General features: G+C 46.1%; 1 protein-coding gene across 1 annotated transcript; it reads right to left on the reverse strand.

The window, feature by feature from the left end:
• Window positions 1-2549: 2549 nt before the first annotated feature.
• RPL31 (ribosomal protein L31) lies at window positions 2550-12079 on the reverse strand. Its single transcript, XM_056524223.1, has 5 exons — window positions 12039-12079; window positions 11574-11682; window positions 9628-9753; window positions 2789-2901; window positions 2550-2621 (listed from the first exon to the last, which is right to left on the reverse strand). The coding sequence occupies exons 2-5, from the start codon at window positions 11678-11680 to the stop codon at window positions 2590-2592; spliced, it is 378 nt and encodes a 125-aa protein (XP_056380198.1). The 5' UTR covers window positions 11681-11682; window positions 12039-12079; the 3' UTR covers window positions 2550-2589.
• Between the last annotated feature and the right edge of the window lie 8153 nt (window positions 12080-20232).

Below are 20232 nucleotides of genomic sequence, written 5' to 3' on the forward strand. Positions count from 1 at the left end.
AAGCAGTCAGCACTGCCGGATAGCCGTTTATGCGATGGCCCCGACATACAAAAGCATCGTATGTTGATACTGCCTTCAACATGTGATGGCCTCTGAGAGGCCATCGTATGTTGAAATGATTATGTCGGGGCCATCGTAGGTCGGGGGGGGTCACTGTACTGACAAAAATACTACCATGTGAAAGCGCTTAAAAGGCTTGTTAAACACAGCAGTACTTAGGTCAAAAGTTGCATCAGTACTTGCAGATTTGTACCTGTGTCTTTTTCACCCAATTGTTTTGGTTAACAAATACTAAGCCAAATACCTGCCTGTGAACCATCCTAAGGCAATTTTCAGGAATTCCAGCAGATTGCGGATTCTGCTGTGCACACGTCCAGAATTTCCATTTTCTGTGCCTACAGAAAAAAATGAATAGTCTCCAGAAATTTTCCATGCAGACATTCCAGATGTGTGAACATGGCCTAAGGGCAAGTTTCCCGCTGGGAGTTTCACTACCATTTACTTAAATAGCTCTGTCTACAATCTGCAAAACCAAACTTGCAGCAGATAACCTGTTGTGAGTTTATTAATGTATGAACATACCCTAAGGCTGGAAAACTATCATGAATTAAATATGTATTAACTGGCCAGATATGTGCTAGGTATATGTTAACAAGCACATTGCTTGCCCTTACATCTCCTACAGATGTTTGCGCCCTGTCAATGTGCGGCATTGGTCTCCGTGCAGGCTCATCTCTTATCCCTTCCTCTATTTACACGCTGCTCATGGTACACAGGAGAAACACCCGAGTCCACCTCTGTACAGCTGCAGGAACCAAGATGAGAGGCTCACCATACACAGATGTCACAGCCTGGAGTATAATAGTAGCCCGTATGGTGATCTCGTGGTCCGAATTATGAACACTCAAGACAAGGTTAAAAAAAAAAAGTTTTTAAGTGGTTTTCCAAGGAGACAGTTCCCTGTTAAAATCTTATTTTTCCTCCCATAGGCCCCATCTGTGAGACAAATAACACAGTTTATGGATAATAGCTTTCATTTTGAGCCTTCCTTCTCCTCTCTTCCAGTGATACACTGAGCAGCGGTATCATGTAACAGGCCCTGGGTTAGCCCATTACATCACACCGCCACTCAGCATCTCTGCAGCCAGCGAAACTCAGCACAGTGTGCCATGTCAGACCCCAGAATGTGGAAGACTACCGTGGCCAAAGGACAGGAGACCTATTGGCACAGTTAGCAAGTTAAAGGTTTGTTTTTGTTCTTACAGCCCAGGCAGAATGGAAACAGTGGGGGGGAAATGGCGGATAACCACTTTAAATTCAGCCAACAGCTTTTTCTCCAAATTCAGACAGAGGAGGAGTAAGCAGCAGCCAGACTCCTCTGGTGGCAGCATAAGTCCCTTTTAAAATTTGTTTGTTCAGTCAGCTTTTTTTCTAGTGTGTATGGCCAGCTTACTGTATATCTGCCACCTATACAGTGGCAAAGTGGAGTAATTAACAGCTATATGTCTGTGCCAAATACAAATAAGGGAGCATTCACACCGCAATTCTTTAATACGGTGACCAGATCCGGCTGGGAGATGTGAAAACCAAGTGCTCCCAGGCCAACATCTCATTCATTTGAATAAGCCAACTGGAGTCATATAGTGACTAGTGACTCTGGTCGGCTCATTTTTGGCATTTGGTTTTGTGACCAGAGGTATACTATGGCTTTTAGTCTGGTCAAAAAAAACGGATACAGTGCAAAAATAAGCCGACCAGAGTCACTAGTCACTACCTGACTCCGGTCAGCTCATTTGAATGAATGAGATGAGGTCCAGTCACCATATTAAAGTGTACCTCTCATGAAACAAACTTTTTATATATTAAAGATAAAGCCCTACTGAACAACTTTTTTGTTGCTTTTATTAAAAAAAATTATCTTTCAGGTTTTTTGTAAAAAAAACTTCTCCACTAGGGGTCTCCCTAGCAATCCTGTCAGCATGCATTTCGGACTCAGTGAGCGAGTCTGAAATCAGCTCAGAGCAGCTGCTTGTACACAAGCAGGGAGCTAACAGAGGATACATTCCCTCTTCTCTTTTTCTCAGTTCCTCTCCCCCTCTCTCCACTTGGCTAATTATATATTCACTGCTTATCTCCTCTCTCCATGGACTTGCCATTGCTATTACAACCTCCCTGCTCTGGGCCTTCAACTGCACTACTCAAGAGCATAGAAGAAAAAAAAATAAAAAAAAATTTTTTTAGGGTGTTTTAAAGCAAAACAAATGCAGGGATAGGCCAAGTCAGTAAGGGACAGATGGGGAGGGGGATCAGGTAAAGTTTAGATGTGATAGGTACTAAGGAACCGTGGTGTGAATGCACCCTTAGTAAGCATTAGGCTGTTTAATCTCATAACTGAAATAAAATAGTGGAGTTCTGCTTACAGTATTTATGCCAACTACATTTATGTGGAAGTAGAAGTCACTCAGATACAACAATAATATCCACAACTCATCAATGCTTACAGCTGATTGAATAGTTGCTTTTTATGTATATTGACAGACACTCTGGTGAATGGTTTCATTATTTTTTTATTTCAACTATAAAGACAGCTTAATTTTCATCCACGTTGACTGTCTGGAGACCTGTAAGCAAACAAACAAGATTAGCAACAATGGCTACAATCTAAACACAAGACTGTATGATAAAGTATTACTATCATCTGATGCAAATGCAAGTTATCTAATTAGAAATGAATCTCCAGTAAAGGAGACCTCTGTATAAATAGGCAAATAGTTGAATAGTTAAGTACCTTTGTACGTTGTAACTGGCACGTATGTGACCAATGTGTACAGTTTGTTAGGGGAATCTTCATCCTCATTGCGCTTCCTGGACAAACGCACACGAATACGGTAAGGTACATTCCTAAATGAAAAAAATATATGAATATGATCAATAGAAATAAGACTTACATATATAGAAATCTGTTACAGGACAACCAGGAAACATAAGTCATTTTTAAATTACTTCCTACCAGGAGGATAAAATCTACAGTACAGTACTCTTAAGGTGCAGCATGCCTCACATTTGGGGAGATTTATCAAAACCTGGATAAAAGTTAGCTTTATTTTCAGAAGACTTTTTTAAAAGTTAATCTGATTGGTTACTATGGGCAATTGGCCAACTTTTCCTCTACAAAAGTTTAGATAAATTTTCAAAGTGTTCAACCCCTTCCCGACCCAGGACGTACCAGTACGTCCTGGGTCCTGTCCCTTTCTATAACACGAGTCGACGGGTCAGGCCCGGTGCATTGCCGTGGAATGAGATTTGCCATAGAATGAGATGGTCCGCCTCCATCACATCCTATTGGCTCTCTCTTGTCACGTGACATTTAAAAGTCACGCATCGATGCGCACAGCAGTGTCAGTTTGGCTATCACAGGGAGAGGGTCTCCTCTCCCTGTGATAGCTGAAGCTGCACGGAGCTCTCATGGCCTCTGTGGCCTGACAGAAGTTCACATGTACGCAGCTCATACGGCTGCCTCATATACATTTACTGTTGATCCACAGCGCTATCGGGATCCCTATGCCCGATGGCGCTGTCATCAGGATCCCCACGCCCGCAGCTCTACTCCCCGTCCCCCGCATCTCTACTCCCCGTCCCCCGCAGCTCTACTCCCCGTCCCCCGCAGCTCTACTCCCCGTCCCCCGCAGCTCTACTCCCCGTCCCCCGCAGCTCTACTCCCCGTCCCACGCAGCTCTACTCCCCGTCCCACGCAGCTCTACTCCCCGTCCCACACAGCTCTACTCCCCATCCCCTGTGAACGCTCAGGGAGCGACCCACAGCGCTATGGGGATCCCTATGCCCGATGGCGCTGTCATCAGTGTGCCTCCCCCCGAGCGCCCCATGCCCGCAGCTCTACTCCCCGTCCTCCGCCCCCCGCAGCTCTACTCCCCGTCCCTCCGTAGCTCTACTCCCCGTCCCGTTAACGCTCAGGGAGCGGGGAACAGAAAGTAGAGCATTGGGCGCAGGTAAAGTAGTACTGCGCATGCGCAGCACTACGCGAATAACTTAACCTGCGCCCGATGCTCTACTTTCTGTTCCCCGCTCCCTGAGCGTTAACGGGACGGGGAGTAGAGCTACGGAGGGACGGGGAGTAGAGCTGCGGGGGGCGGAGGACGGGGAGTAGAGCTGCGGGCATGGGGCGCTCGCGGGGACGCACACTGATGACAGCGCCATCGGGCATCGGGATCCCGATAGCGCTGTGGATCAACAGTAAATGTATATGAGGCAGCCGTATGATCTGCGTACATGTGTGAACTTCTGTCGGGCCACAGAGGCCATGAGAGCTCCGTACAGCTTCAGCTATCACAGGGTGAGGAGATCCTCTCCCTGTGATAGCCAAATTGACACTGCTGTGCGCATCGATGCGTGACGTTTAAATATGTCACGTGACAAGAGAGAGCCAATAGGATGTGATGGAGGCGGACCATCTCATTCTATGGCAAATCTCATTCCACGGCAATGCACCGGCACCTAGCAACGGCCGGTACCCGTGGCTAATAACACGCGGCACTGATAGCTGTGCTGCGCGCTATTAACCCTTTAGACACGGCATTCAAAGTTGATCGCCGCATCTAAAGTGAATGCTAATCAGTGTCGGTTAGCTCAGTGGGCTGTTCGGGACCGCTGCGGCGAACTCACAGAGTCCTGAACAGCTGGAGGACACGAGGAGGGTCTCCTACCTTGCCTCCATGTCCAATCGCCGAATGACTGTTCTGTGCCTGAGATCCAGGCAGGAGCAGTCAAGCGGCAGAAACACTGATCAATGCTATGGCATAGCATTGAACAGTAGGAAATATCAATGTACTGTATGTTATAGTCCCCCTATGGGAGCTATAACACTGCAAAAAAAAAAAAAAAAAAAAACTAAAAAAAAAGTTCTAAATATCTTGATAAATGTCCCCTAAGTATTTTAGTAGAAAACATTTGAAGCTGTGAATCTACAATCTAGATCAATGTAGAAAGCACCAACCATACTGTCCCCAAATTATTGTATGTATTATGCAGATGGCACCTTGTACGTTATTTTAAAGGAAATCTGTCATCAGAATCACCCGCACTAAACCTGTTACACAGGCTTGTAGTGCGGGTGATCCTGATTAAAACGCTTCTTACCTGGTTAAAAATGGTTCAGTGGTTCTTAAGATATCTATATTTTTAGTTTTCTGTTATTCCCTGGCTTGGGACTCAGTGGGAGGTCTTATCATCTGGGACTCGGCCAAACGTCATTATAGCTGGGCGGAGCTGCCGCCCGGCTCATGAATATTCATGAACTTATCCTCCTGGTCTAATTCTTCTTTCTCGGTCTGGTGGGGAGGGCCGCGCATGCGCCGCGTTCCGTACACCCGGAAGCGGCGTTCTCCCCCCGGCTTCACTCAAGCTGCTGCCCAATACAAGAAGACGGGCTGCATGAGTGAAAAGCCGGGGGTGGGAGGAAGGGAGGGACGGAGGGTGTATTTATTCACAAACAGACCGAGAAAGAATAATTAGACCAGGAGGATAAGCTCATGAATATTAATGAGCCGGGCGGCAGCTCCGCCCAGCTAGAATGACGTGTGGCAGAGTCCCAGATGATAACACCTCCCACTGAGTCCCAAGCCAGGGAATACCAGAAAACTAAAAAATATAGATATCTGAAGAATCGCTGAACCATTTTTAACCAGGTAAGAAGCGTTTTAATCAGGATCACCCGCACTACAAGCCTGTGTAACAGGTGATTCTGATGACAGATTTCCTTTAAGGTGAGGTCTCAGAAAAGCCCTTGCAATCTGCAGCGGTTTCCCAAAGGAAATATGGACATGGGGGAGATTCATGAAAACTTGTCCAGAAGAAAAGTTGCTCATAGCAACCAATCGGATCGCTTCTTTCATTTATGAGAAAACATCTGAAAAATTAAAGTGATCTGATTGGTTGCTATGAGCAACTCAGCAACTTTTCGTCTGGACAGGTTTTGATAAATCTCCCCATGGAGTTGACATGAGACACCCCTTAAGCCCTGTAAACATAGCGACATAAAAGCCATATGAATAAAGTTGGAGTCATGTAATCCCTTAACACTGACGTTAAATGGAATCTGAGCCTGTTCACCTGCACCAAACTCAATACACACAGGGTTATATAGTGTGGGTGAACCGGAATAAAAAGGATAGCAACTGACCCAAATTCGACAGCACCAATCGGGGAAAGTTCTAATATGATTAGTCCCCCTCTAGTCCCATATGCCTGCACACAGTGTGCTCACAAAGGTGAAGGGTTCATCATGAATATTTGAGGTGGACAAACATATGGGAGCAGAGGCAGAGAAGCTCTGTATGCCAGACTCCTGCCTCCATAGTACAAAGGATGGAAATAGCATTTTAGCAACAGAACCTAATACTTTCTGTATGTAATGAGCGACAGCACTAATCTGTCATTTTAATCCAGTTCACCCACATTATAACCCAGTGTAGGGTTTAGTGCATGTGATCCAGCTGTCAGTCATTCTTTACATCAATAACCAACAGCCTATCCAAGTAGGGGGCAGCTTGTTGTGTATACAAAAACAGGTTCCCTATGGGGACTGATACAAACCGGCACATATAGTACTGATAGTAAGTTAGCAAATAAAATCTTTGCCTGAGCAGTGGTAGATTTGAGCAAAAAAAAAAAAAAAAAATGCCATGTCTTCTCTTTTGGAAAGGCAGCATAAAAAGCATAAATGTTTGCACACTTAAACAAGTGGAACAAACTATGTAAACGTAAGCTTAAAGGGGTATCCAGCCCCCAAAATGATGTTAAGCTAGCCAGAGTGATAGAGAGGAAATAAATGAGAAGAAACCACCATACTTCACTTGTTCCATCCCCCCAGCTGCTGTTTTAAAGGCTCCTGGTCCCTGCTGCTCACAGGTTCCCATGATTTATTGTCTATGCAGGATATGTCACTGCTATAATGGGCAGTTCCTGTAGGAAGGACATGTCCCAAAAACCAGCTGTGAGGGCAGGGACCAGATGCCATGAGAAGGCAGCTGTGGGTCAATGGGTCAGGCAGTTTTATTTTCTCTCATCACAACTCTTTTCTGGGGATGGAATACCACTTTCTAGTCTTGACAGACCCAGCATGAGAAGGATCCAAATGACAAGTTACCATAAGCCGGTTTTAAACATTTCCACACGGTCCCAGGTCCCCCACCAGATCCTAATATCTGCTTTACAATGACCGTCGTCTCCCATAGCTGTGATGGCAGGTGAGCACATTGTGGAAGCTTTACTATTGCAAATGCAGCAGAATTCTGGAGTAATTTGTTTCCCCAAAAAGTTTACTTGGGTAACTACTTTTAATACAACACAAAGTGCCAAAAAAATGCACCAGAATTCTTGCCAACTAATAGTAGCTCTAAGAATGTGCCAGATTTATCATATAACATTCCAATGAATCTCTTACATGGTCTAAACTAAAGATTTAGTACATCTAGGCTATAACTAGGGATCGACCGATATCGTTTTTTTTAGGGCTTTTGCGGTGCCATAGGCCGGCGCCACCCGCTTCTCTCCCCCTGCCTGTCCGGGGGTCCTGAGTCCTATAACCGCAACCACCCCCACCCCCCTGGCCCGCCGCACCGCGACCGCCCCCGCCCTCCCCCATCCCCCCCCCCCCCCGCCCCATTGCCTCCCCCATCCCCAGGTTTATAATTACCTGTTCCCGGGGTCCACTCTACATCTGGCTCCGGTGGCGTCCTCCTGAGCTGTCACTGTGCGCACTGACGTCACGTCGCGCACGTCACTAGTCATTGCGCACAGCGTAACGCAGGACGCAGCAGGAGCAAGAAGTAGCGTGGGCCCCGGGAATAGGTAATTATAAAACCGGGGATGGAGGAGGCAATGGGGCCGGTGCGGGGTGCGACACAGTGCGGCGGGTCGGTCGCGCCATTATCGGCAAGGTAATTGCCGATACCGATAATGCCCAAAATCGTGATTATCGACCAATAATATCGGCCATACCGATAATCGGTCGATCCCTAGCTATAACCTTTGTTATGTTAAGCTATTCGCAGCCTCTAGGACAATTTAATGCCATGCCAGCTAGTAAGATGGAGACCAAGAGCAAAAGCAGTTTATAGGCACACTGGAATTGGATATTAAATAGGTTTTCAATAAACTGAAACAAGCAAGAGGTCCTAGAAAAACAGGAAAATATAGTCCCTGGTCAATCAGTCCATAGCCTATACCCCATAGACACATCACACATCAATTGTTGATTAGCAGCCTGCTCCAGGGTCAGCTGCAAGGAAGGCACTTTTATTACAGCCGCTTCCTTTACATTGTATGAAAAAAAACTTTAATAGTAGCAAATACGCCCAAGAAATCAGAAAGAGCAACTTTAAACCACAGGAACACTGTAGAATGACTAGGACACTTTAGCCACATGACTACAATCCTGTAAGCATTTAGTGTTCTTAGGAAAGCAGGCTTCATAAATGGAATATTTAAAGAGTACCTGTCACCAAATAACAGTTTATATATAGTGTTCCTTCTGTAATTAGCAGACACTTTCCCATTCACTTGCTTTTAAAATCATCAACAGAAATATGTTTCAAATGCAATATAAAAAATGGCCACTAGGTGGCTCTGTTCTTTTCCCTGCCACAATTAATAGTGAGTTCGGTCTCCTCCTGGCCTGGCAGGAGTCCGAACTCAGGAAGTGCTTCTCTGCACGGAGCTGCATTGTCAGCTGCACAGAAAGTGAAAGCTCCACAGATTCTCACAGAAAGCTGCACAGGCTGACAGGTAAAGGAGAGCCTCACTGAAAGCTGCACAGACTGAAACATGCACAGAGCCTGAGGTCTTCTATTCATCACAACATTGCAACTATGTGACGGCAGAAGTTATCCCCCAGCAGGCTTCAGTGATGTCATTCCTGCTGGGAAACGCCCACTTTCTTCTGCTGGGAGATTGCACAATGTGAGCAAGAATAAAGGTACGATACACAGATTTCTAAAGCTCTGTTTTTTTAAGGGTGGAAGTGGTGTTAGGAGTAGTTAGGGAACATAGCCTCAGGTAGCTGAGAACAGATTATTTGGTGACAGGTACTTTAACAGCTCCTTTTCCTCAAATACAAGGCAGATGTATAGAAAAGTCAGTCAAAAGCACCCATAACTAGAATACAGCTCATTTCTGAGGCAGGTTAGGCTCTGTTCACATCTGCATTCTAATTCCCATAGATAAGGAAGCCTCAAAGGGGTGTCAAATTCGTAGCCTTTACTGAAGACATGAACAGGTGTTGTGCCGTTTAACCCAGCTAGCAATAGGTCTAAATTTTGACCGACATATTTATAAAAAAAATGTTAATTTTTGAATACAAAGTCAGGAACAGATCCTAATGAACCGAAGACTCATAAGACCGACCTCTTTATAAAATGTATTCCTGGCTTTGTATTCTATAATTTGCCAGCTCTGTTACCATAGTTTTGAAGATCTCAGAATTAACGTAATTTCAAAACATTTATCTGCTCTAGACACCATCCATGATGGGTGTGAAATCTGGAAAGCAATCCGTCCTAGTCCTTTGCCATGTACCATTCTAGCAGCCATACGTGCTACATGCACACTCACCTGATGCCTTTGGCCCATACAGCTTTGTTCAGCCTTGTGTCGATACGTACGTCAGGAGTCCGCATCTCTTTGACTGCAAATTTACGGATTTCCTTAAGAGCACGGGGAGCGCGCTTTTTGAAGCCACTGAAAAAGAAAATAATTTTTGTGAGTTGTAGAGCATTACTACACAAGACCTTCCACACCACGTTGAGTACTTCTGTAATTCATGATCTCCAAAATACCCCTTTAAACTACCTGCTGAATCATCATCCCGAAACTAAGATATACTGCTATATAAAGATGTAGCAGTAAGTCCAGCACTAATAGTTTGTGTTTGTTATTCTGCTGTGTTCTTTTAAACAGAAAATAGTGTTTGCTATGAGATGACTGTGGAAATGTTTGTACGCCAAGAAGGGCAGCCATTTTGGTCATTCCCTTAGCTTTAACTTTTTAAGAACTTGCGTCTAAACTGATATTTTATCAGCATCTTCACTACGTAATGTTTACTCTCCACTGCTGACCCAATATGGCTGCACTTCCTGTTGTCACTTTTATGCAGTTATTGCAACTAACCAGAAGAATACCAAGTTACCAAACCGTGAATACAGCTTGTGAGGTACGTGGCCTTGTTCACGTTACATAAAAATCAAGTTCACCATATTAAAAGTATTCATCAGAACTAAATGAAAATGCTTAAAAAATGTTTCAAATGGTCAGATACGATCAATAAGCTGAGGTATGAAAGTAAGATTCCCCTAGTGTTTACAAATACATGAAAATACATCGGACAATGCTTGCCCACGACCCTGTGTTTAGGCTTGCTATTTCCACCCCCAATCACCATGGATCTTAAAGTGTACCTGTCATTTAACAAAAAAAAAAAATCCTTTTGACAGTCAGGAGACCACCACCGATCAAGAGAACGAGGGGGGAAAAGTGCGTAGTAGCTCTCATCTATCTTTGGCTTCCTACTCCACTATAAGTTTATGGAGCAGTGAGGCAAAGATTGCCGATAGTCTGTGTACAAAGTGCTTATTTCCACTCATTTACCTTATCGGGGGTCTCAGCACCGAGTCCCTCTAATAAGTCTCTGAAAACTTGACAAGTAATTTTTTTTTTTTTTACGACTTTATAGTCTATTCACACGTACAGTATTCTGCGCAGATTTGATGCACAGGATTTGAAGCTGTGTTCAGTCAGTTTACATTGACATCTGCAGCAGAAAATCCTGTGCATCAAATCTGCGCAGAATACTGTACGTGTGAATAGACCCTTAAAGAGAAAGCCAGATCAGGGAGCATATACTTTCCCCTAGTGACTGCAGAGCTGCTGGGAACATTGGTACAGCACATCCCCTAGCACCAATGGTCGACCACACACGTAGATTTTTTTATTCGTATATTTTTGATTCCCCATTACGGTACGTTCACACTGACAATCAGCTGCAAATCTGACAACTATAAATAAAATCCGCAGTGTATACTGTATGTGTGAATGAATGTATGAATCAACTGGGGGAGGGGGGGGGCTGTCTGTTCCATCAATACTGCCAGCTGCTACCTATGCACTGGCATCTATGCACAGGGTGCCTCCAGCTGTGGCCAAACTACAACTCCAAGTATGCACGGACAGCCGTTGGCTGTCCGTGCATACTTGGAGTTGTAGTTTGGCCACAGCTGGAGGAGCCCTGGTTGGGAAACACTGATCTAAAGGGTATCATGCTACCCGCACAATGTATACATTGTTTACCAACCAATGCACCTGCTGCAAAACTACAACTCTTAGCATGCCCGGACTGCCTATGGCTGTTCGGGCATGCTGGGAGATGTAGTTTTGCAACAGCTGGAGGCACAAGTCTACACATGGCAGCAACTTTATGTCCGGGGGTGGGGGGGCAGGTAAAGGGCATAGATTATGGTGAGTAATGTACAAACATAGGAGCCACCACCTGAGAGGCCACTCACATTCCATGGATCCGCTTGTGAATGTTGATGGTGTATTCCCTAGTCACCACCTCATTGATGGCGGAGCGGCCCTTCTTTTTCTCGCCTCCCTTCTTTGCAGGAGCCATCTCTGTGGATACAAACAGCAGGTTAGGGAAGAAGCTCCTGTCACACACATGAATGGCGGCGGCCTGGGACACAGTCAGTGATACAGGGACATGTTCACATGATACAGCGCTGAGCAAACCGCATGTGTATACCCGAACACAGAACAGTAATAAGAATAAGCGGCCCGCAGCCTCAGTCAGTCAGCCGCCCGCCATACACATAACACTAACATCCCCAGAGCCCGGGCCGCAATACTGCGCGGGGTGAAGAGTGGACGCGGTCCTGTGAGGACTCCCGGGGCGCTGAGGCTTGAGAAGAGCCCAGGAGAGGAGGATGGTGACGGATAGAAGTCGGGAGCTGCCCCGGGCACATACTCACTCGTCTAGGGACAATGTCGGAAAGGAAGGAGAAAGGGATTGTGGGAGTAGAGAAAACCCTTGCACGTAAAAAAAAAAAAAAAAAAAACACTTCCGGGTCATATGCCTGGGCATGCGCATTACCTCCGTTTTCCGAGTCGTAGAAAACTAATAGCGCATGCGCAGCTTCCTTCCACTGCACAGTTAGCGTAGGGAGGCTAGCGTATGTTAGCGCTGTTGTTCAGAGGGGGGGGGGGAGTCCGTAGAAAACGTTGTGCGCATGCGCACTTTACTACGCGCAGTTTAACATCATTGTAGCGTAGATAGCTTAGATTGTAGCGTAGTTAGCGTAGCTTAGGTTTTAAAGAGAAAGGACGTAGGATAGGTTTTAAAGTAAAGAGACTACAACTCCCAGAATGCCCAAGCAGCCTAAGGCTGTCCAGGAATGCTGGAAGTTGTAATTTTGGCAGGTTTAACAGTGAAGGGACTACAACTCCCAGCATGCCCAGACCGCTAAAGGCTGTCCAGGCAGGATGGGAGTTGTAGTTTTACATATATATGAAGTAGTTAGCGTAGCGTAGTGTTAGCGCAGTTTCACACCAGTGTAGCGTAGATAGTGTAGCGTAGTTTTTACACAGGTTTAGCGTAGTTAGCGTAGCATAGTTTTACACAGGTGCAGTGAAGTTAGCGTGGTTTTACACCAGTGTAGTGTAGTGTAGTGTTAGCATAGTTTTACACAGTTGTAGTGTAGTTAGTGTAGTGTAGTGTTAGCGCAGTTTTAAACAGGTGTACCATAGTTAGCGTAGCGTAGTTTTACACCAGTGTAGCATTGCGTAGCATTAGCATAGTTTTACACAGGTGTAGCGTCATTAGCGTAGTGTAGGGTTAGCATAGTTTTACAGCAGTGTAGTGTAGTGTAGTTAGCATAGCGTGTAGCTTAGCTTAGTCATACAGTGAAGGGGCTACAACTCCCAGCATGCCCAGACAGCCAAAGGCTGTCCAGGCAGGTTGGGAGTTGTAGGTTTGCAACAGTAACAGAGGCAATTTCACTCTGCTACGTTAATGTAGTGTGGTGTCCCGATACCGTATTGCATCCAGTACCTAATGTAGAGGTCCCCAAAGTCAGAGTAACTATGTTCAGGTAGGGTTCCTCAGGTGGGACAGCACCTTGTAGCCTCTCCTTAAGTTTAACTTGTAAATTAATGACTGTATATATTGGTAATTCTATCTATATTATATAAGAATGTATAGTTCTTACCTTGTTTAGCGTCGCAGGACCTTCGGTCATGTAACCAAGTTAGTAACCTCTATGGTAAGTTGCAGGACCTTAGGAGGTCCTTGGGTCACGTGTTACCCAGCATTCTCTGTAATGGTGACTGATATCCGTTTGGACCAATTAGCTTTAGTCCAGCCCCTGCCCATATAAGGGAGCTGTGTCAAATTATCGCTCTCTTGGGTTGCTGCTCTCGTGGATGCAGGACTAACAGGACGGTGTGCTACGCAACTTTCAACGACATGCTAGGCTTCAAAACCTACGGCCTCAGCAGAACCAAAAATCGTGAGTCTTATACTAATTCCTGCTAATACTAGCCTGACTACTGGACCGCAACTAATTCTCCAAATCCAGTGGAGCAGCGCAATAGTCTAGAGACTCTTAAAGCTAAAGTCCCAACCATTGTCAATCTCCAAAAGGAAGCTGTGTTCATGAGAGACTGTTATGTTGTTGAAGCATACAGAAAATCTTAAAGCAGCTTTCCGGTTGTGGACAATCCATTATTACTACCTACTTAAACTCACTATCCTCTACCTCCCTATCGTTCCTGGGAAGGGCGGCAGTAGGAAAAGCTTTCTTGAGGAGCCCTCACCCTGACGTCACGAATAGCAAGAGTTAAAGGGGTACTCCGGTGAAAACCTTTTTTCTTTTAAATCAACTGGTGGCAGAAAGTTAAACATATTTGTAAATTACTTCTATTAAAAAATCTTAACCCTTTCAGTACTTATTAGCTGCTGAATGCTACAGAGGAAATTGTTTCTTTTTGGAACACTGATGACATCACGAGCACAGTGCTCTCTGCTGACATCTTTGTCCATTTTAGCAGCCATGCATAGCAGATGTATGCTAAGGGCAGCATGGTGGCTCAGTGGTTAGCACTGCTGCCTTGCAGTGCTGGGGACTTGGGTTCAAATCCCACTAAGGACAACAATAAATAAGCATTATTATTATTATAATAACGTCAGCAGAGAGAACTGTGCTCATGATGTCATCAGAGAGCATTCCAAAAAGAAAATAATTTCCTCTGTAGTATTCAGCAGCTAATAAGTACAGGAAGGATTAAGATTTTATAATAGAAATAATTTACAAATATGTTTAACTTTCTGCCACCAATTGATTTAAAAGAAAAAAGGTTTTCACCGGAGTACCCCTTTAACTTAATTCTGTGTTGTGTCACTATGACTACACTATGAGTCTGCACTAAGTATTTTGGTCAATATTTTAGTATTTTGATATTTTGGTATATATTTTGTAAAGGAGTGTTAAGATATAATGGAAAGATTTGCTGTGTTTCCTTTTTCAATCCATTTTGCCTAAAATATAAAAAAAAAATAGCTTTGCATAACCTTATCCTATATCCTTTAAATTTTTTTGTCTATGAAGCTGTGTGAGGGTTTGATATTTGAAGTAGATAGCAGAAATGCGGCCCAAAACTTACGTTTCCCTGTGCTCATGCTGCAAAAACAAAAAAAACTAACTTTAACTCACCTTTCTATGTTCTCCTGTTGCGCAGGTATCGGTGTCCCGGTCCTCCGGCGCTGCTCGGCTCCGTGCTTCTTAGGTTCGGAACGTCACACTGTGGTCAGCGTATCACCGACCGCAGCGATGTCCCGCCTCGGCCAAAGATAGGCTGAGCGCACTGTCATGTAGGGAGCTCTATGCTTTCTTGGAAGAGCCAAAAAAAAAAAACACAATCCTGGCACTTGGTATTTTTATTACACTTACAACCGGGACAAATATTTTAATAGCTCTGATATTTCCGAGCACAATACCAATATGTTAATTTTGTGTAGTTCAAATTTATTTATTTACAAAATTGAAAAAAAAATGCATTTTTTTAATTTTTAATATGGGGAATTTTTTATTTTAAAAACTCTTTTTCCTTTTTCTCCTTTTTTTAAACATTCTTTTAGTCCCCCTGGGGGACTTGTACAATGGATCTTTTAAAAGCTGACATAACACACTGAAATATTATTGTATTGCAGTGTGCTGTCATTTTGATGATCTAACATCACTGCCTGCCTATGGGACCTTTTAGATGGGCCAAATGGCTGCATATAACTAATGCTGATATTGGTGATTGGCACTTGTTGACTGATACTTAACAAGGCTCGATCAATTATGCAGCCCTATAAACTCATTGTCACGATTCGGCTGGCAGGAGGTGGATCCTCTGTGCCAGAGAGGGATTGGCGTGGACCGTGCTAGTGGACCGGTTCTAAGCTACTACTGGTATTCACCAGAGCCCGCCGCAAAGCGGGATGGTCTTGCAGCGGCGGTAGTAACCAGGTCGTATCCACTAGCAACGGCTCAACCTCTCTGACTGCTGAAGATAGGTGCGGTACAAGGGAGTAGACAAGAGCAAGGTCGGACGTAGCAGAAGGTCGGGGCAGGCAGCAAGGATCGTAGTCAGGGGCAACGGCAGGAGGTCTGGAACACAGGCTAGGAACACACTAGGAAACGCTTTCACTGGCACAATGGCAACAAGATCCGGCGAGGGAGTGCAGGGGAAGTGAGGTATATATAGGGAGTGCACAGGTGAACACACTAATTAGACCAACTGCGCCAATCAGTGGCGCAGTGGCCCTTTAAATCGCAGAGACCAGGCGCGCGCGCGCCCTAGGGAGCGGGGCCGCGCGCGCCGGGACAGGACCGACGGAGAGCGAGTCAGGTACGGGAGCCGGGGTGCGCATCGCGAGCGGGCGCCACCCACATCGCGAATCGCATCCCGGCTGGGGGCGGTATCGCAGCGCACCCGGTCAGTAGATCTGCGCGGGGCGCTGCAGTAGCGAGGATGTTGCGAGCGCTCCGGGGAGGAGCGGGGACCCGGAGCGCTCGGCGTAACAGTACCCCCCCCCTTGGGTCTCCCCCTCTTCTTGGAGCCTGAGAACCTGAGGACCAGACTTTTGTCTAGGATGTTGTCCTCAGGTTCCCAGGATCTCTCTTCAGGACCACAGCCCTCCCAATCAACCAAAAAAATTTTTTTCCCTCTGACCGTCTTGGAGGCCAGTATCTCCTTCACGGAGAAGATATCAGAAGAACCGGAAACAGGAGTGGGAGAAACAAGTTTGGGAGAGAAACGGTTGATGATGAGTGGTTTAAGGAGAGAGACATGAAAGGCATTGGGAATACGAAGAGAAGGAGGAAGAAGAAGTTTGTAAGAGACAGGATTAATTTGGCACAAGATTTTGAAAGGACCAAGATAGCGTGGTCCCAGTTTGTAACTGGGGACACGGAAGCGGACATATTTAGCGGAGAGCCATACCTTGTCTCCGGGAGCAAAAATGGGGGAAGCTCTTCTTTTCTTATCGGCAAACTTTTTCATGCGAGATGAAGCCTGTAAAAGAGAATTTTGGGTCTCTTTCCATATGGTGGAAAGATCACGAGTCACTTCATCCACAGCGGGCAAACCAGAGGGCAAGGGAGTAGGGAGGGGGGGGGAAGAGGGTGACGGCCGTACACCACGAAAAATGGGGATTTAGCAGAAGATTCAGAGACTCTGAAGTTGTACGAGAATTCGGCCCATGGTAGAAGATCTGCCCGGTCATCCTGGCGGGAGGAAACAAAATGCCGTAAATAGTCACCCAGGACCTGGTTAATTCTTTCTACTTGCCCATTGGATTGAGGATGATAAGCAGAAGAGAAGTTTAATTTAATCTTGAGTTGTTTACAGAGAGCCCTCCAGAATTTTGACACGAATTGGACGCCTCTATCCGAGACGATCTGCGTGGGCAAACCGTGAAGACGAAAAATGTGTACAAAAAATTTTTTGCCAACTGAGGCGCTGAAGGAAGACCAGGAAGAGGAATAAAATGTGCCATCTTGGAAAATCGATCAACGACCACCCAAACAACAGTGTTGCCACGGGATGGGGGTAAGTCTGTAATAAAGTCCATACCAATCAGAGACCAAGGCTGTTCGGGGACAGGCAGAGGATGAAGGAGACCAGCAGGCTTCTGGCGAGGAGTCTTATCCCGGGCACAGACAATACAGGCCCGCACAAAATCAACAACATCCGTCTCCAGAGTCGGCCACCAATAGAAACGAGAGATGAGTTGCAAGGACTTTTTGATGCCCGCATGGCCTGCGAGGTGGGAGGAGTGACCCCATTTGAGAATCCCGAGACGTTGGCGTGGAGAAACGAAGGTCTTCCCTGGAGGAGTTTGCCTGATGGAGACTGGAGAAGTGGAGATCAGACAGTCAGGAGGAATGATGTGTTGCGGAGAGAGCTCTACTTCCGAGGCATCCGAGGAACGAGAGAGAGCATCGGCCCTAATGTTCTTGTCGGCAGGGCGAAAATGAATTTCAAAGTTAAAATGGGCAAAGAACAACGACCACCTGGCCTGGCGAGGATTCAGCCGTTGGGCAGACTGGAGATAGGAGAGATTCTTGTGATCGGTGTAAATGATAACTGGAAATTTTGATCCCTCCAGCAGATGCCTCCATTCCTCAAGTGCCAATTTAATGGCCAGTAGTTCTCGATCCCCGATGGAGTAGTTCCTCTCCGCCGGAGAGAAGGTCCTAGAAAAAAAACCACAAGTAACAGCATGCCCGGAAGAATTTTTTTGTAGAAGGACCGCTCCAGCTCCCACAGAGGAGGCATCAACCTCCAATAGGAAGGGTTTAGATGGGTCAGGTCTGGAGAGCACGGGAGCAGAAGAAAAGGCAGACTTGAGCCGTTTAAATGCGTCTTCCGCTTGGGGAGACCAGGACTTAGGATTGGCATTCTTCTTGGTTAAAGCCACGATAGGAGCCACAATAGTGGAAAAATGTGGAATAAATTGTCTGTAATAATTGGCGAACCCCAAAAAACGTTGGATAGCACGGAGTCCGGAGGGGCGTGGCCAATCTAAGACGGCAAAGAGTTTATCTGGGTCCATTTGAAGTCCCTGGCCAGAGACCAAGTATCCTAGGAAAGGAAGAGATTGACATTCAAACAGACATTTCTCCATTTTGGCATAAAGTTGATTGTCTCGAAGTCTCTGAAGAACCATGCGGACATGCTGGCGATGTTCTTCTAAGTTGGCAGAAAAAATCAGAATATCGTCCAGATACACAACAACACAGGAATATAAGAGATCACGAAAAATTTCATTAACAAAGTCTTGGAAGACGGCAGGGGCGTTGCACAGGCCAAAGGGCATGACTAGATACTCAAAGTGTCCATCTCTGGTGTTAAATGCAGTTTTCCATTCGTCCCCCTCCCTGATGCGGATGAGATTATAAGCACCTCTTAAGTCCAGTTTGGTAAAAATGTGGGCACCTTGAAGGCGATCAAAGAGTTCTGAGATAAGAGGTAGGGGGTAGCGGTTCTTTACCGTGATTTTATTAAGTCCGCGGTAATCAATGCAAGGACGTAGGGAGCCATCTTTTTTGGACACAAAGAAAAATCCAGCTCCGGCAGGAGAGGAGGATTTGCGGATAAACCCCTTTTTTAAATTTTCCTGGATGTATTCAGACATAGCAAGAGTCTCTGGGGCGGACAGAGGATAAATTCTGCCCCGGGGTGGAGTAGTGCCCGGGAGGAGGTCAATAGGACAGTCATAAGGCCTGTGAGGAGGTAAAGTCTCAGCTTGTTTTTTGCAAAATACGTCAGCATAGTCCATATAAGCCTTAGGGAGACCGGTTACAGGAGGACCCACAGGGTCACGGCAGGGAGTACTGGGAATCGGTTTAAGACAGTCCTTGAAACAAGAAGTACCCCAGCTCTTGATCTCTCCTGTGGACCAATCAAGGGTTGGGGAATGGCGTTGAAGCCACGGTAGTCCAAGGAGAATTTCGGAAGTGCAATTGGAGAGGACCAAAAACTCAATTTTTTCGTGATGAGGTCCGATGCACATTAGGAGGGGCTCCGTGCGGTAACGCACGGTACAGTCCAATCTTTCATTGTTAACACAATTGATGTAGAGGGGTCTGGCGAGACTGGTCACCGGGATGTTGAACCTGTTGATGAGAGAGGCCAAAATAAAATTTACTGCAGATCCGGAATCCAAGAAGGCCATAGTAGAAAAGGAGAAGGTAGAGGCAGATATCCGCACAGGCACAGTAAGGCGTGGAGAAGCAGAGTTGACATCAAGAACTGTCTCACCCTTGTGCGGAGTCAGCGTACGTCTTTCCAGGCGGGGAGGACGGATAGGACAATCCTTCAGGAAGTGTTCGGTACCGGCACAGTACAGGCAAAGATTCTCCATGCGGCGTCGTGTCCTCTCTTGAGGTGTCAAGCGAGACCGGTCAACTTGCATAGCCTCCACGGCGGGAGGCACAGGAACGGATTGCAGAGGACCAGAGGAGAGAGGAGCCGGGGAGAAAAAACGCCTCGTGCGAACAAAGTCCATATCCTGGCGGAGCTCCTGACGCCTTTCGGAAAAACGCATGTCAATGCGAGGGGCTAGATGAATGAGTTCATGCAGGTTAGCAGGAATTTCTCGTGCGGCCAGAACATCTTTAATGTTGCTGGATAGGCCTTTTTTAAAGGTCGCGCAGAGGGTCTCATTATTCCAGGATAATTCGGAAGCAAGAGTACGGAATTGGATGGCGTACTCGCCAACGGAAGAATTACCCTGGACCAGGTTCAGCAGGGCAGTCTCAGCAGAAGAGGCTCGGGCAGGTTCCTCAAAGACACTTCGAATTTCCGAGAAGAAGGAGTGTACAGAGGCAGTGACGGGGTCATTGCGGTCCCAGAGCGGTGTGGCCCATGACAGAGCTTTCCCAGACAGAAGGCTGACTACGAAAGCCACCTTAGACCTTTCAGTAGGAAACTGGTCCGACATCATCTCCAAGTGCAGGGAACATTGCGAAAGAAAGCCACGGCAAAACTTAGAGTCCCCATCAAATTTATCCGGCAAGGACAGGCGGAGGCTAGGAGCGGCCACTCGCTGCGGAGGAGGTGCAGGAGCTGGCGGAGGAGATGATTGCTGAAGCTGTGGTAGTAGCTGTTGTAGCA

This window comes from Hyla sarda, chromosome 6, assembly GCF_029499605.1.
Source record: "Hyla sarda isolate aHylSar1 chromosome 6, aHylSar1.hap1, whole genome shotgun sequence".
NCBI classification, from domain to species: domain Eukaryota; kingdom Metazoa; phylum Chordata; class Amphibia; order Anura; family Hylidae; genus Hyla; species Hyla sarda.

Coding starts and splice junctions, on each gene's coding strand:
- RPL31 (XM_056524223.1), bottom strand. CDS start 11,680: ATGGCTCCTGCAAAGAAGGGAGGCGAGAAAAAGAAGGGCCGCTCCGCC. Junction 9,754..11,573: donor CACAAGCGGATCCATGGAAT/GTGAGTGGCCTC, acceptor TTTCTTTTTCAG/TGGCTTCAAAAAGCGCGCTC. Junction 2,622..2,788: donor GCCAGTTACAACGTACAAAG/GTACTTAACTAT, acceptor GTTTGCTTACAG/GTCTCCAGACAGTCAACGTG.